The following is a 12934-nucleotide window of genomic DNA, read 5'->3' as shown; positions in this document are numbered from 1 at the left end:
TTCCCATCTCTGTGACGCACCACAATCAGGAGTGTATCTGCAGGTCACACAAAGAAGCTCAGGAATGAAGTAGTGTGGTGGGATGAGAGTTCAGGTGATGAACAGTTGTTCAGATCTGTCAAGGAGCCAGTGTGCGTCATTGATATTCTCATCAGAAAACATCTGAGCACCCTCTTGACCCCATGTTGGTGCCAGTGCCAGTCTGCTTCACCATGTACAGTATATCCATACATGCAGTAATGACGCGATAGATGGTGGAAGTCCTTCTCCATGAATCACCCGTTCTTCATGGCTATCAGATCGGCTGTGTTGTTGTTTCCCTCATCTAAAAAGCACAGTCTACCTTTCATAACAATTTGTGAATGTGCCTCATCATACTTGCTCTTACATTTTTTAGCGAGCCTCTTGTGTCCAGATAACCCATTTCAGACACTGTGTCCGCTTACCCGAAGAGGAAGTACACAGAACTTTCAACAAGCCCAGTGGGGGTGGGGGGTGATTGTTGCTTGACTGAATGAATGTGAATTATTATTTTGCACCATACTCATCATGAGCTACTTCAAATACTCTTCAGATGTGCTGTGAGCTCAGCATCTTTCATTCGCGATCATTAAAGCCTCACACCTCATTGCATTTCAATTTCATTTCGACAAGTGTTGTCTAATAGATGTATCCTGTTACATCCAGCTGTATCAACAGACCCTAGGTGTATTTTGTCAAAAAGTAATGGTCAGTGCAGCCTACACAGCATGCTGCAGAACTCCACCATTTACAAAGCAAATAAACAAGAAGGAGAATATCAACCTTGGAGCATCCACCCAAACAAAATAGCACTTCCACAAGGAAGAGGCTAAAGGACAGTGTTTACAAAATCCTCATTAAGGAAGTTGTGAGATAACACACGCTCATGGTGCATCACACAAAGTTGAAGGCACGCACGCCCACACACAAACACACAGACCAGCAAAGAGACCTCAAGCACAGAGAAATGCAGAGCCCACCATATCATAGATAAGGGACAGAAAGAAAGAGCTGGGAAGAAGAGAGCAGAGCACAGACAGAGAGACTGACACAGGAGAGGACACAACAGAGATGAGTTGGATGGACAAAGACAAGACTTGGCCACCCTGTCACCTAAACTGCAGCCCTGTCGCAAAGGACATCAAAAGGTGTGCACGAGAATAAAAGCTGTGAGATCTGGAAGAGAGCAGCACAAATACACCCTCCTGCAGACAGATCCAACACTGGTCAGTGCAACATCTAGTGCAGTGACTACTGCCAGGAATCCAAACTTCCTTAGGCTACAGATGAACTGAACAATTTCAATTAACTTTCAGGCTAAGGAGTTCAGCGATCACAATAATTTTGTCTTATTGTTGCATCAGCTCATCCACAGACAACCCCAGAGGGCATAAAGTTGGGTGCTGCAGACTTTTTCTCATGGCGAGCATTTGCTGGGAACTAGGAACCATCTGCTGCTCCAAGCCTTTGATTTTGCTGTTTTCCATCCTGGTGATCCAGGGGCCTCTCTGGGGAGAGAGCAGCCCCATTTCCAATACCCATCAACGCCATCGCCCTGCCCCAGGGCTGGGTGACGGGCATGGAGGGGTGGTGGATCCATCACTGCTGGAGCAGGACAGCAACATGGACATGCAGAGCCTTCTAGAGAACCTGAAGGAACAGTTTCTGCGGACTTTCAACTTGTCAGGCTTGGGTCCTCCTTCCCTGTCTCCTGGAAGCGCACGAGAAGAGCCGCCTGAGTACATGATGGAGCTCTACAACCGTTTTGCTAATGACCACACTTCCATGCCCACTGCAAACATCATCCGCAGCTTCAGAAATGAAGGTAAAAAAGTTGAATTACTTTTCCTTTTTAATTGTATTCCATGTTTTTTTATTTAAATATTGTATTTTCCTCGTCTCACTCATGTCTGCAAGGCCAAAAAATGGCAGTTAATGTAAGGTAAGTAGTGAAACTGAGAAAGTCTTCTTTCATATATGAACATTTTTAAATAACCAATTTAAGTGACTTCAATCAGGTGAAAATTTTAGATATCAAGTCCTAAATACGGCCATTGTCACTTGGTACAAGTCAGTGATTATAATTAAATAATTAAATGGAACAGCTTAAAATAATATTTGAAAAAATGAATAATACTTGAATGTTTGCCAATAAAGGATGAAATCCTCAGTAAAGTTAGGCTAGGAAAGGTTTACCAGTTGCAGAACTCAGCTGAAAACATAAATGAAAAGACAAAATATGCAGTTTCATTTTAACCATTTATTTCTCTTCCTCAGATTTATCTCCCAGTGATGTGGATGTTGGGGGAGTGAGGCGTCACCCTCTTCTCTTCAACGTGTCAGTCCCCCATCATGAACGCATCACAGCAGCTGAGCTTCGCCTTTACACCCTTGTCCAGATTGACCGCCACCTCTACTCTGGCGTTGACCGCAGGGTCACCATATACGAACTAGAATCGCGTGACGGGGATGACAACATGACTGATGAGAACTCCGTGAGAGGTGATGGATTCAGGGGGGGAGGAGAGAGGATAGAGCTGGTGGAGTTGGCTTCCCGCCAGGTCTACGGCACTGATAACGGCTGGGAGGCCTTTGACCTCACTGCTGCTGTTCACCGTTGGCGCAAATCTGACCATAGCACCACACACAGGCTGGAAGTGCACATTGCCAGTGTGGCCAGTGAAGATAATGATCAAGGTATGACAGGAGACAGCAAAGACAGGAATCCATCTGAAGGAGACATGAAGATTGACACCAGCCCTGAAGAGAAACATAAACCCTTGCTGATTGTTTACTCTGATGACCAAAGCAGTGACCATCGTGATGACAAGCGTGAGCTGAATGAGATGATTGACCATGAAACCTCTAACATGGTCCTGCAGAACAACTTAGGGACGAGCCTGAATGGGCTGTGGGGTGAGCTGGGGAGGGATAGAGCGGAGGGAGATGTTGGAGCTGAGCCAGATGAAGAGGATCTCATCCAAATGCGATCCAATCTGATCTATGACACAGCATCCCGCATTCGTCGCAATGCCAAAGGCAACCACTGCAAGAAACAATCTCTGTATGTAGAGTTCAAGGACATTGGATGGGACAGTTGGATCCTTGCACCCACTGGTTATGATGCCTTTGAGTGCACTGGTATTTGTTCCTTCCCGCTGACAAAGCACGTCACACCCACCAAGCATGCCATTGTTCAGACTTTGGTCAACATCAACAGTCCTCAGAAGGCGGCACGAGCTTGTTGCGTGCCCACCAAGCTGGACCCCATCTCCCTGTTATACCTGGATGACACAGGTGTAGTCACCTACAAGTACAAGTTTGAAGGCATGGTGGTGGCCGAGTGCGGCTGCAGATAGTCCATGCTCTGAGTTGGACTCTTGTAAAGTCTTACAGTAAAAAGAAAGACCCTGACCTAACAATAAGCTGCAAAAAGAGATAAGCCAAATATGTCTTTAGGAACAAATGGACAACTGGTGGAATCTCTGTAAAAGGGAAGTAGAGGTGCACATTCACTATTTATGAAACTATGTGCACAAAGTACTTCATCATACACAGCCAAAGGCATGAATTTTAGTTGCCTTCATTTAATCAGTGGCGAGAGAGTGTGCTGCAGAACAAATGGTGATGCAAAGGTGTGTCTTCATACCAACAAGAATCAAGCTTTCCCAGAGGACTGAACTAAGCACATCCTACAGTGTGTGCAGCCTGGTGGGAACTAGTGGGCCGGCTGTCCCCCTCCCTCTGCTTTCAGTCTTCCTTTCTACTTATCTCTGGCCTCCCCACTCAATGCAAACACTAATCAGCACTTCATGTGTCCTGGTGCAATGAAATTCCCTCCCTGAGGCAACCTGACAAGACATGAACTCTGCAGGCCCACCTCCTGCCTCCTGCAACCTCCTGATACGTATATTCTGCATAGGGGTCCTAGTGGCAGGGTTATCATTCCCAACCCTGTTTCCCACTTCACATGCCTCTTTTCCACTCCCCCAAGCTACAGCGATAGCAAGGTGTTGGGGGCTGAGAAACATGTACGCCACCACTCAGGCTGGAAGGACTGAACGCCATTCTGGGCAACTTTTGATGTGGTGCGATAGGGGAGTGGGACAGGACAAGGGGGTAGGGGTTGTCCACATTCCTAGGCAACTAAAACTCTTAACTGGCTCAACTCACTGACCTAGCACCATGTGTCCCCCAACACCATCTCCAACATCAACTCATTGGTAAAAATGAAGCCAAAGTCATCAGTGGAAAAGTGGGCACCCTGCCGCATTCCCTTCAATGATGCAAAGGAAATAGTTCTTGTCTTTTGTTATAATAAGCCTTTTGATACCTCTGCTGCTTATGTCAAATAAAACACTATTTATTGTTCTAATTTATTAATTTTTACAACAGAGTTGATAATTATATATGTAAATTTCTAAGTTAGTGTAGGACAGGTTTTGTAGCCATGACAATGCGTTTGCAGCACAATAAGAATTTTGTTGGGAAGAGAAACAATTTCTGAAACAATAAAGAAAAACTACTTAACAAATCCTAAATGAAAAGTCTCCTTAGCTATACTGTATGAGCAGGTTTACACACCATTTTATTCAAACTGTCAGTAGGAATATCTCATATCAAGATGAACATAAATATTTGGAGCTAAAATGACACACACTGACATTGTTTTTCACAGTTAATTCCACATAATCTATTTCCAGTTTACAATTCTTGTTCTGTCGACTTCCCTTTCAGTGTTTTAGGAAGAAGCTGCTAGACCAATGATACAATGCATTGCTGACATTCAGATCATTCAGTCCGACAGTATGAGTCACAGGTCACAATTGTAACATGACACACAAACAAAGGACCATGGGAAATTGAGTGGAGAGCCTGCTAATGAACAAAATAGATGGTGCGTTGCTCACCCCGACAACAAGCAGATGCAGACAACTATGAAGGAAAACCTGTGAAGAGAAAATCTGAACTAATGACACACAATTTTCTAGCCGCTCGTATCTCTGTGTTCTCTCTTAATTTTCTCTGAATGTTAAATCAGATCTCAAGAGCATGATGTTGTTCTTTCCACACACCAACACACATTGACAATGTAAATAAAGATATGAGTGTGGTATCAACTTTCTCATCAAGTAATGAAGTGAATGAGTAAACAGTGTCGACATTTTTCCTTTAAGAACGTTTTCCAACCCATGACCACGGTTACTGCTGTAACATTTACAATTACTGGCATTTACACTAATTTAGTCTACTACTAATGACAATGCCATGCTGCTGTTACATCCCAATGTCCTGTTAAAAAAAAAAAAAAAAAGGTTATTTTTCTTTTGGGCATCATTATACAATGAAATTCTAATATGTTAATGAAAGTGATGTGCATTCATCCATAAGCAGTGGGTGTTGTTCTCAAAGCGTATTACACTAATGTTTACTGTTTAATGCTGCTTCAAAAAAAAAAAATAATAATAATAATAACAGCAGCAACCTGATGACAAGTTGGGCATTGACTGACCTCTCATGTGAGATGAGAGCAGAGGTTTTCTAAAAATGGTTGCAGACCAGAGGGCAAGAACCTCAGCCATTTACTGTAACAACAGGCAGTCACAGCCATGTAAAGCTCACTAATTACATATTTACAGAATGGAAGCAGAAATATGAATCTGGCCTTTGTCACTGAATGGCAAATGTTCAGGAAATATGATGAAATGGGAAGTCTTTAGAATGTGCTCTTAGGATAAGGACTGCTGCAGAGTGCTCTGGGCTTTTTCTCTCATTTTGACATGGGCCCATCTGTCAAAAGAATTTTCTCTCTGCTTGTTGTTATGTTGCAGTTTGTGAAGGGTTTAGCCTACGTGATTAATTTAGCAGCAGGCCGAACAACAAGTAAACAAACTGGACAGTTCCCAATGTACACACAGTACAAAGTGCTTCAAAACCCTGTAATGCTCCACTGACTGACATCACGACGCTGGCTGCAGGACGTCGACGTGTGTCTCGCTGTGAACGTGTGTTTTGGTGTGTGTCATCCAAAACTGTGTGACTCGCCCTGCCTCTGACGTGGGGTCTGTAATAAGGTCTGATTGTTTCCGGTTTGGGTCACATGTTTATCATTCCATCTCAAGGCAACACCACCACCCAGTACTCATCTCTTGCACTTTCCTTGAGCCTCTTCATTTTCCAGAAAAAGCACAGTTTGCTCACCCGTGACTTTATGTTCATATGCAGTAGTAGGCCACATCCAAATATTTCAACACCTTTTAACTATTTTGCATATGACTGTTGTGTTGCAAAACTGCAAAAAGCCCAGAAAGAGTCAACAATGTAAAGAAGATGTTCAGTGTAGTTCACTTGTTTATGCAGGTGGAGTAATATTACCCTCAGTCTATTTTTCAGCAGAATGAGCTGAATGGCTCAGGAGAGTGTAGGACAAAGTGCAGTGAAAAAGAACAATACAACTTATTCATCACTAAAGGTAATGACTTTACCTCTACAGAGCCCCTCAAAACTATGCATTATTCTTAAATAAAAATAAGATGCTGTCTAAAGGCACAACATTGCTAAAGTCAGGCTTGTTATCTCACCACTACATGGTAAATCATATATTAATTTCACTGTGAGTTCAGGAAGCTTGGACAGTCTCAACCCTGTTACCATCCTTCTTTCATGTTAGGAGACCAGCCCAGCTGAACACCATCCATCCATTATCTACAGTGGGTACGGAAAGTATTCAGACCCCTTTAAATTTTTCACTCTGTGTCATTGCAGCCATTTGCCAAAATCAAAAAAGTTCATTTTATTTCTCATTAATGTACACTCAGCACCCCATCTTGACAGAAAAAAACTGAAATGTAGAAATTTTTGCAAATTTATTAAAAAAGAAAAACTGAAATATCACATGGTCATAAGTATTCAGACCCTGTGCTCAGTATTGAGTAGAAGCACCCTTTTGAGCTAGTACAGCCATGAGTCTTCTTGGGAATGATGCAACAAGTTTTTCACACCTGGATTTGGGGATCCTCTGCCATTCTTCCTTGCAGATCCTCTCCAGTTCTGTCAGGTTGGATGGTGAATGTTGGTGGACAGCCATTTTCAGGTCTCTCCAGAGATGCTCAATTGGGTTTAGGTCAGGGCTCTGGCTGGACCAGTCAAGAACTGTCACAGAGTTGTTCCGAAGCCACTCCTTTGTTATTTTAGCTGTGTGCTTAGGGTCATTGTCTTGTTGAAAGGTGAACCTTCGGCCCAGTTGGAGGTCCTGAGCACTCTGGAAGAGGTTTTCTTCCAGGATATCTCTGTACTTGGCCGCATTCATCTTTCCTTCAATTGCAACCAGTCGTCCTGTCCCTGCAGCTGAAAAACACCCCCACAACATGATGCTCCCACCACCATGTTTCACTGTAGGGATTGTATTGGGCAGGTGATGAGCAGTGCCTGGTTTTCTCCACACATACCGCTTAGAATTAACGCCAAAAAGTTCAATCTTGGTCTCATCAGACCAGAGAATCTTATTTCTCATGGTCTGGGAGTCCTTCATGTGTTTTTTGGCAAACTCTATGTGGGCTTTCATGTGTCTTGCACTGAGGAGAGGCTTCCGTCGGACCACTCTGCCATAAAGACCCGACTGGTGGAGGGCTGCAGTGATAGTTGACTTGTGGAACTTTCTCCCATCTCCCTACTGCATCTCTGGAGCTCAGCCACAGTGATCTTTGGGTTCTTCTTTACCTCTCTCACCAAGGCTCTTCTCCCACGATTGCTCAGTTTGGCTGGACGGCCAGGTCTAGGAAGAGTTCTGGTCGTCCCAAACTTTTTCCATTTGAGGATTATGGAGGCCACTGTGCTCTTAGGAACCTTGAGTGCTGCAGAAATTCTTTTGTAACCTTGGCCAGATCTGTGCCTTGCCACAATTCTGTCTCTGAGCTCCTTGGGCAGTTCCTTCGACCTCATGATTCTCATTTGCTCTGACATGCACTGTGAGCTGTAAGGTCTTATATAGACAGGTGTGTGCCTTTCCTAATCAAGTCCAATCAGTTTAATTAAACACAGCTGGACTCCAATGAAGGAGCAGAACCATCTCAAGGAGGATCAGAAGAAATGGACAGCATGTGAGTTAAATATGAGTGTCACTGCAAAGGGTCTGAATACTTATGACCATGTGATATTTCAGTTTTTCTTTTTTAATAAATTTGCAAAAATTTCTACATTTCTGTTTTTTTTCTGTCAAGATGGGGTGCTGAGTGTACATTAATGAGAAATAAAATGAACTTTTTTGATTTTGGCAAATGGCTGCAATGACACAAAGAGTGAAAAATTTAAAGGGGTCTGAATACTTTCCGTACCCACTGTATACCCACTTATTCCTTTTTAGGATCACAGGGATCTGCTGGAGCGTATCCCAGCTCTCTTTGGGTGAAAGGCAGGGGTCCACCCTGGACAGGTCACCAGTCCATCACAGGGCCACATAGAGACCAACAACCTCACACACTCACACTCACTCCTATGGGCAATTTAGAGTCACCAATCAACCTGACATACATGTTTTTGGACTGTGGGAGGAAACCAGAGTACCTGGAGAAAACCCACACAAGCACAGGGAGAACATGCAAACTCCACACAGGAAGGCCCCTGATGGGTTTCGAACCAGGAACCTTCTTGCTGTGACGCAACAGTGCTAACCACTCCGTCACCATGCCGCCCCCAGCTGAACACTCTAGGCGATAAACCTGAAGGAAGTGGTTACTACAGGATTTAAATGACGTTGATGACAGTGGCTGTGTAGTAAAAAAAGGTACAACTCCAAATAAAAAAAAAAAAAAACACCTAGTTTGAATTTTTTGTATAAATATGATGAGCATTACAAACCTACAACTTATACAGTACAAGACTATACACATGGTTTTCACTGACACAGGCACCTGTTAACAATGAAACTTGGGGTGAACCAACAATTACTTCCATACTATCTGGCTCTGCCAACTAGTTCACCCCCCTCTGGATATCTGTAGAGTCCTATCTCCCCATCACTCTGCCTGCTTGGTAATATCACAGGAAGCAACAATCTATTGATTAAATATAGAAATTCACTGCTCATTTCTCTAACTACTGCCAAGAAAACAAGCTGCTCATCAGAATCGCTAGTGTTAAACCACTCTTGAGTGTTAATTCCACAGTAAGTCTTTCTATGTTTCCAATGTTCACAGATAAACACATTTTAGTGTTGATATAACACTGGTGACTTTGCTGTGTGGAAACCAAAAAAACAACCTTCTAACAAATTCATTAAATTAGAAAAAATAACATTAATAAAACAAATAAAAATAAAAGTCTTTTCATAAGAGAAATGTAGAAGAACTGACTGGCATATGGAACCAACACCTGTAGCCGATGAAACGCACATTCCCATAATCTTATAGAAACAAAAAATGCTGACTTTATTATAATCATTAATAATATTTATAGGTATTATAATTGTTTGGGTTTAATTACTATTAGTCTTAGTATTGCTATTGTTGTTTTGATTACCATCTCTCTTCCCTTCTTTTGTTTTGTTAATAAAGAATACCTTCAAGGCTGTTTCTTATGGTTCCTGTGGTTATTCTGTACATGACTTATTATAGGAGTGTTTCAGTAACTGCTTTTACCATTAACATAACACTTAGTACCTTTAATAACAGAATATGCTTTTCTCTTCCTCTCTCTGTGTAAAGCTGAGCACACACACACACATACACTGCTATTTTGTGTTGCAATGAAAAGGGTACAACTCCACACAGAAAACCTACTCATCTCTGCAAAACATCTGGTTTTGATTTCTTAGTCACACAGGCCCAGGGGATACAAATTGCTAAACTCAGAAGAAATCGAAACTTGAGATGAGTAGTAAAACTCCAAACTGTGTCCTGACTTCATGGATTTTCTCACAGTTAAGATGATTCATGAAAAAACGTTGCCAACACTCAGCAACACAAAAGCTCATTGTTATTAAGCTTTATCAGTATCTGTTTAATACTATTAGAAGGTGTAAAAACAGCTTTCATTTCATGTTGATGCAGCCTAAATATACAAACAGTCCCAAACTGTTACATGTACATCCCTTCGGATGTGAATGTACATCACTCATGCACGGTATGTGCCAAAGAGGTGGTCCCAGTGGGTGAAGTAGGGGGCGTAATTGCCACTGCGTAGATTATGATGAACCTGGTGGTAGGGGGCTCCTCCCACACACGGCAGCAGTCTGTGCAGAGCCCAGGGCAGGTCATAGCCGCAGTGGACTTCCACCGCTAGCCAGCTGTTGAGGAGGTGGAAGAGGACTTCGCTCAGAGGGTGGCAGCCCACCGCCCAGGCACTGCTATGAGACAGCAGCAGCAGAGACAGCAGCTCGGCTGAGCTGGAGTCCTGGGCTGCCAGGGCGAAGGGCGTGTGGTGCCGGTGGTGCTGCTGGTGGATGTTGTGGTAGAGCCAGCGGACCCTGATGAGGAACACACAAAGGGCTGTGACACTTTAAACTGTGACCGACAGAGGGAACCACCAGAACATGTGTAATCCCCAGAATAACACAACGCAGCATACTGTGTGTGAGGCAAAGTCAGAATGCATTACTGAAGGCATGCTCATTTACCATGCAGTAAGTTAAAGTGAAATAAGTTGCATTATGGGAAATGTAGGCTATGGTGTCTTTGAAGCGTGATCCAAATAACGGCGTTCGCTGCTGCAGCATGTAGGCAATTTGAATGAACTCTGACCCTAACCTTTATGGGAATGACGAATGACTGGAGCACTTCTTTAACATTCAGATCAACCATTTGGTAGTTGGACTTTGTTGAAAATTTGTTGAACACAAGACCCATACAAACAAACTGTGGGGTCTAAAAAAATAATAATAATAAATATAGTGATTGTTGTTTTTGCTGATTGCTGCTATTATTGCCCTATGGAGATAAAAAAAACATCGTTTTTCTTAGTGGGGATGTCAAAGGGTTAAAAAAAGTACACATTAAATACAGGAATTGTGGCTTATAGTTTAGCAGCAGTCTGCCTATGGAAAATACTGATTTACTGCTGGATCTCGAGTGATTCTGAAGCCCAAAATAAAAAAAGGGATTGAGTCCTGATGAGGGGAAATGTAGGCCTGCACCAAATACTCGAGTAAATCGCTTAATTCGATTACAAAAAAAATACTCAAGCAAATTCTTTGCTTGAGTATACGTTTAATTTCTGTCACATGCATTATCGGACCTGCTCCGCCTGGGGATCATTGTTCCACACGGACCATAATCACTGTCGCACAACGCATTTCAAAGTTGGCGCTGTGGCAGAGAGAGAAACCGTCTGTAAAAGGCAGAAAATGTCCAAAGTTTAGGATCATTTCAGACTTAAAAAAGATGACAACATGGTGCAATGTGTGAATTGTAAAGTAGCACTGGCGAACCACAGCAGTGCTTCGTCAGGACTACAACAATATAAGCATCACATCGTTTCATTTAGTAAAACACCGCAGTGGTAAATATAGTTTTGGACTAGCAATTTTAAAAGGTAAAGATGCAGTAAGATTTACATAAAGTGGCTATATCTTATAGATGTAATACGGTGTATGACGCACTGTTGGAGAAATTCAAATGTTTACCCTCCTGTGACCTGATCCACCTTACTTTAGTATAACTGAAACCCTTCTGAATGGGGCCTGTTGTGTATTGTGGAAATATAATTGTTGCTCTCAGTGAGAACCTTGCTCTAACCTTGGCTCTTTGATAAGGGCCCAGATGTCTTTCTGTGACAGATCACTTCCCTTTTGTGTTACCATGAAAACTGATGTGTTGGGCTGCAAGCAGCCAGTGACCCTCATGCTGTACCAAGGTGCTGTGAGACTGTTGCTCCTTGCAAGTAAAACTTCTATATAATCTTATCGAAGCTCGTCCTCTGAGTCTATTTGTTAAAAGGATTTACCTAACACTCACCTATTACAGCCTGTGCTCTTTACAGGTCTGATATGTGAAGTGACAGGCGGAAACACCTGATCCTGACTGGAGAACTAAGACTCTCCAGGAGAACAAATGATGCTTCCCATTAAAGGCCAATCAGTGACCAATAAATGTGAGGTCCAGTCACATCAGGGGTGGGTTCAGTTTACCTCGCACAGGCACGTGCTCACCTGTGCATGGAGAAGTGCCACACAAAGTAGAGCGTGTCGAACAGCAGAAAACATGCGAAGACTTCCACAAAGAGCTGCAAGCAGGGCGGCGCCAGGACCGGTAAACCGGGGGTCCGCATGGTCTGAAACATCGCGGTGGCGGGGAGGACCGTGATCAGGTATCGGTACAGCACCCTCCAAAAACAGTCAAACCACTGTCTGAGAGTCGGCGGCGGTCCCGAGCCTGCCGATATCCTCCACGACCGGACACGCTGAGAAACGCCCCCCAGCGCGTCCAGCGCGAGGAAAGGTGCGCAGAGCAGGACGTGCGTCAGGAAGGCGCAGGACGCAGGCAGGTAAGGGGAGCGCAGGATCACCTCCTGCCCCGCTCTCACAAGCTCCCATAGCCCCTGGAGCGAAGGCGCGCACGCCTCCCCGTGCTCAGTGGAGAATGCAGTCATCGTGGTTTTAACATGTCTTCACATCTTCTCAGTCACCAGCTCTTCCTTAAAAACTAAAATAAAAAAATAATGAAAAAAAAGAGTTTTGAAGATAACATGCACATAGAAGTCCTAACTATGTCTTCATTTTGTAAAAGGCATTTTATGTGATGTACTGACCCTCTTCTTCTTACGCACCAGTCTTGTTTCGGTCCGCGGTGGTGGGAGGGGCCCGGGTCCCACGCTGGAGTATTACAAGTGCCCCTCCCACTTTATGCAACCTACCTACAACCACCTACACAGCGGGCAGCTGGAAATGCAGGGGATTTCTGTCACTTTACAAGCCTATTGC

General features: G+C 43.6%; 2 protein-coding genes across 2 annotated transcripts; one reads left to right on the top strand and one right to left on the bottom strand.

Annotated features, from left to right (window-relative positions):
- Positions 1 to 1440: 1440 nt before the first annotated feature.
- On the top strand, positions 1441 to 5083 carry bmp10 (bone morphogenetic protein 10). Its single transcript, XM_026321750.1, has 2 exons — positions 1441 to 1846; positions 2299 to 5083. The coding sequence occupies exons 1-2, from the start codon at positions 1441 to 1443 to the stop codon at positions 3378 to 3380; spliced, it is 1488 nt and encodes a 495-aa protein (XP_026177535.1). The 3' UTR covers positions 3381 to 5083.
- A 3740-nt stretch (positions 5084 to 8823) lies between these two features.
- Positions 8824 to 12797, bottom strand: ch25hl3 (cholesterol 25-hydroxylase like 3). Its single transcript, XM_026321660.2, has 3 exons — positions 12763 to 12797; positions 12164 to 12656; positions 8824 to 10483 (listed from the first exon to the last, which is right to left on the bottom strand). Exons 2-3 carry the CDS (start codon positions 12601 to 12603, stop codon positions 10132 to 10134), a joined length of 792 nt encoding a protein of 263 aa, XP_026177445.1. The 5' UTR covers positions 12604 to 12656; positions 12763 to 12797; the 3' UTR covers positions 8824 to 10131.
- Between the last annotated feature and the right edge of the window lie 137 nt (positions 12798 to 12934).

The sequence above is a fragment of the Mastacembelus armatus genome, chromosome 9 (genome assembly GCF_900324485.2).
Source record: "Mastacembelus armatus chromosome 9, fMasArm1.2, whole genome shotgun sequence".
NCBI classification, from domain to species: Eukaryota; Metazoa; Chordata; class Actinopteri; order Synbranchiformes; family Mastacembelidae; genus Mastacembelus; species Mastacembelus armatus.
The sequence above is the reverse complement of the archived record's forward strand: the minus strand, read 5'-3'. Positions and strand labels throughout refer to the sequence as shown.

What these genes read in the sequence shown, in the direction of transcription:
- bmp10 (XM_026321750.1), top strand. Translation starts at nt 1,441, where the DNA reads ATGGCGAGCATTTGCTGGGAACTAGGAACCATCTGCTGCTCCAAGCCT. An exon ending in CCGCAGCTTCAGAAATGAAG is followed by an intron (nt 1,847 to 2,298) that starts GTAAAAAAGTTG and finishes TCTCTTCCTCAG; the next exon opens with ATTTATCTCCCAGTGATGTG.
- ch25hl3 (XM_026321660.2), bottom strand. Translation starts at nt 12,603, where the DNA reads ATGACTGCATTCTCCACTGAGCACGGGGAGGCGTGCGCGCCTTCGCTC. An exon ending in TGGCACTTCTCCATGCACAG is followed by an intron (nt 10,484 to 12,163) that starts GTGAGCACGTGC and finishes GTTCCTCATCAG; the next exon opens with GGTCCGCTGGCTCTACCACA.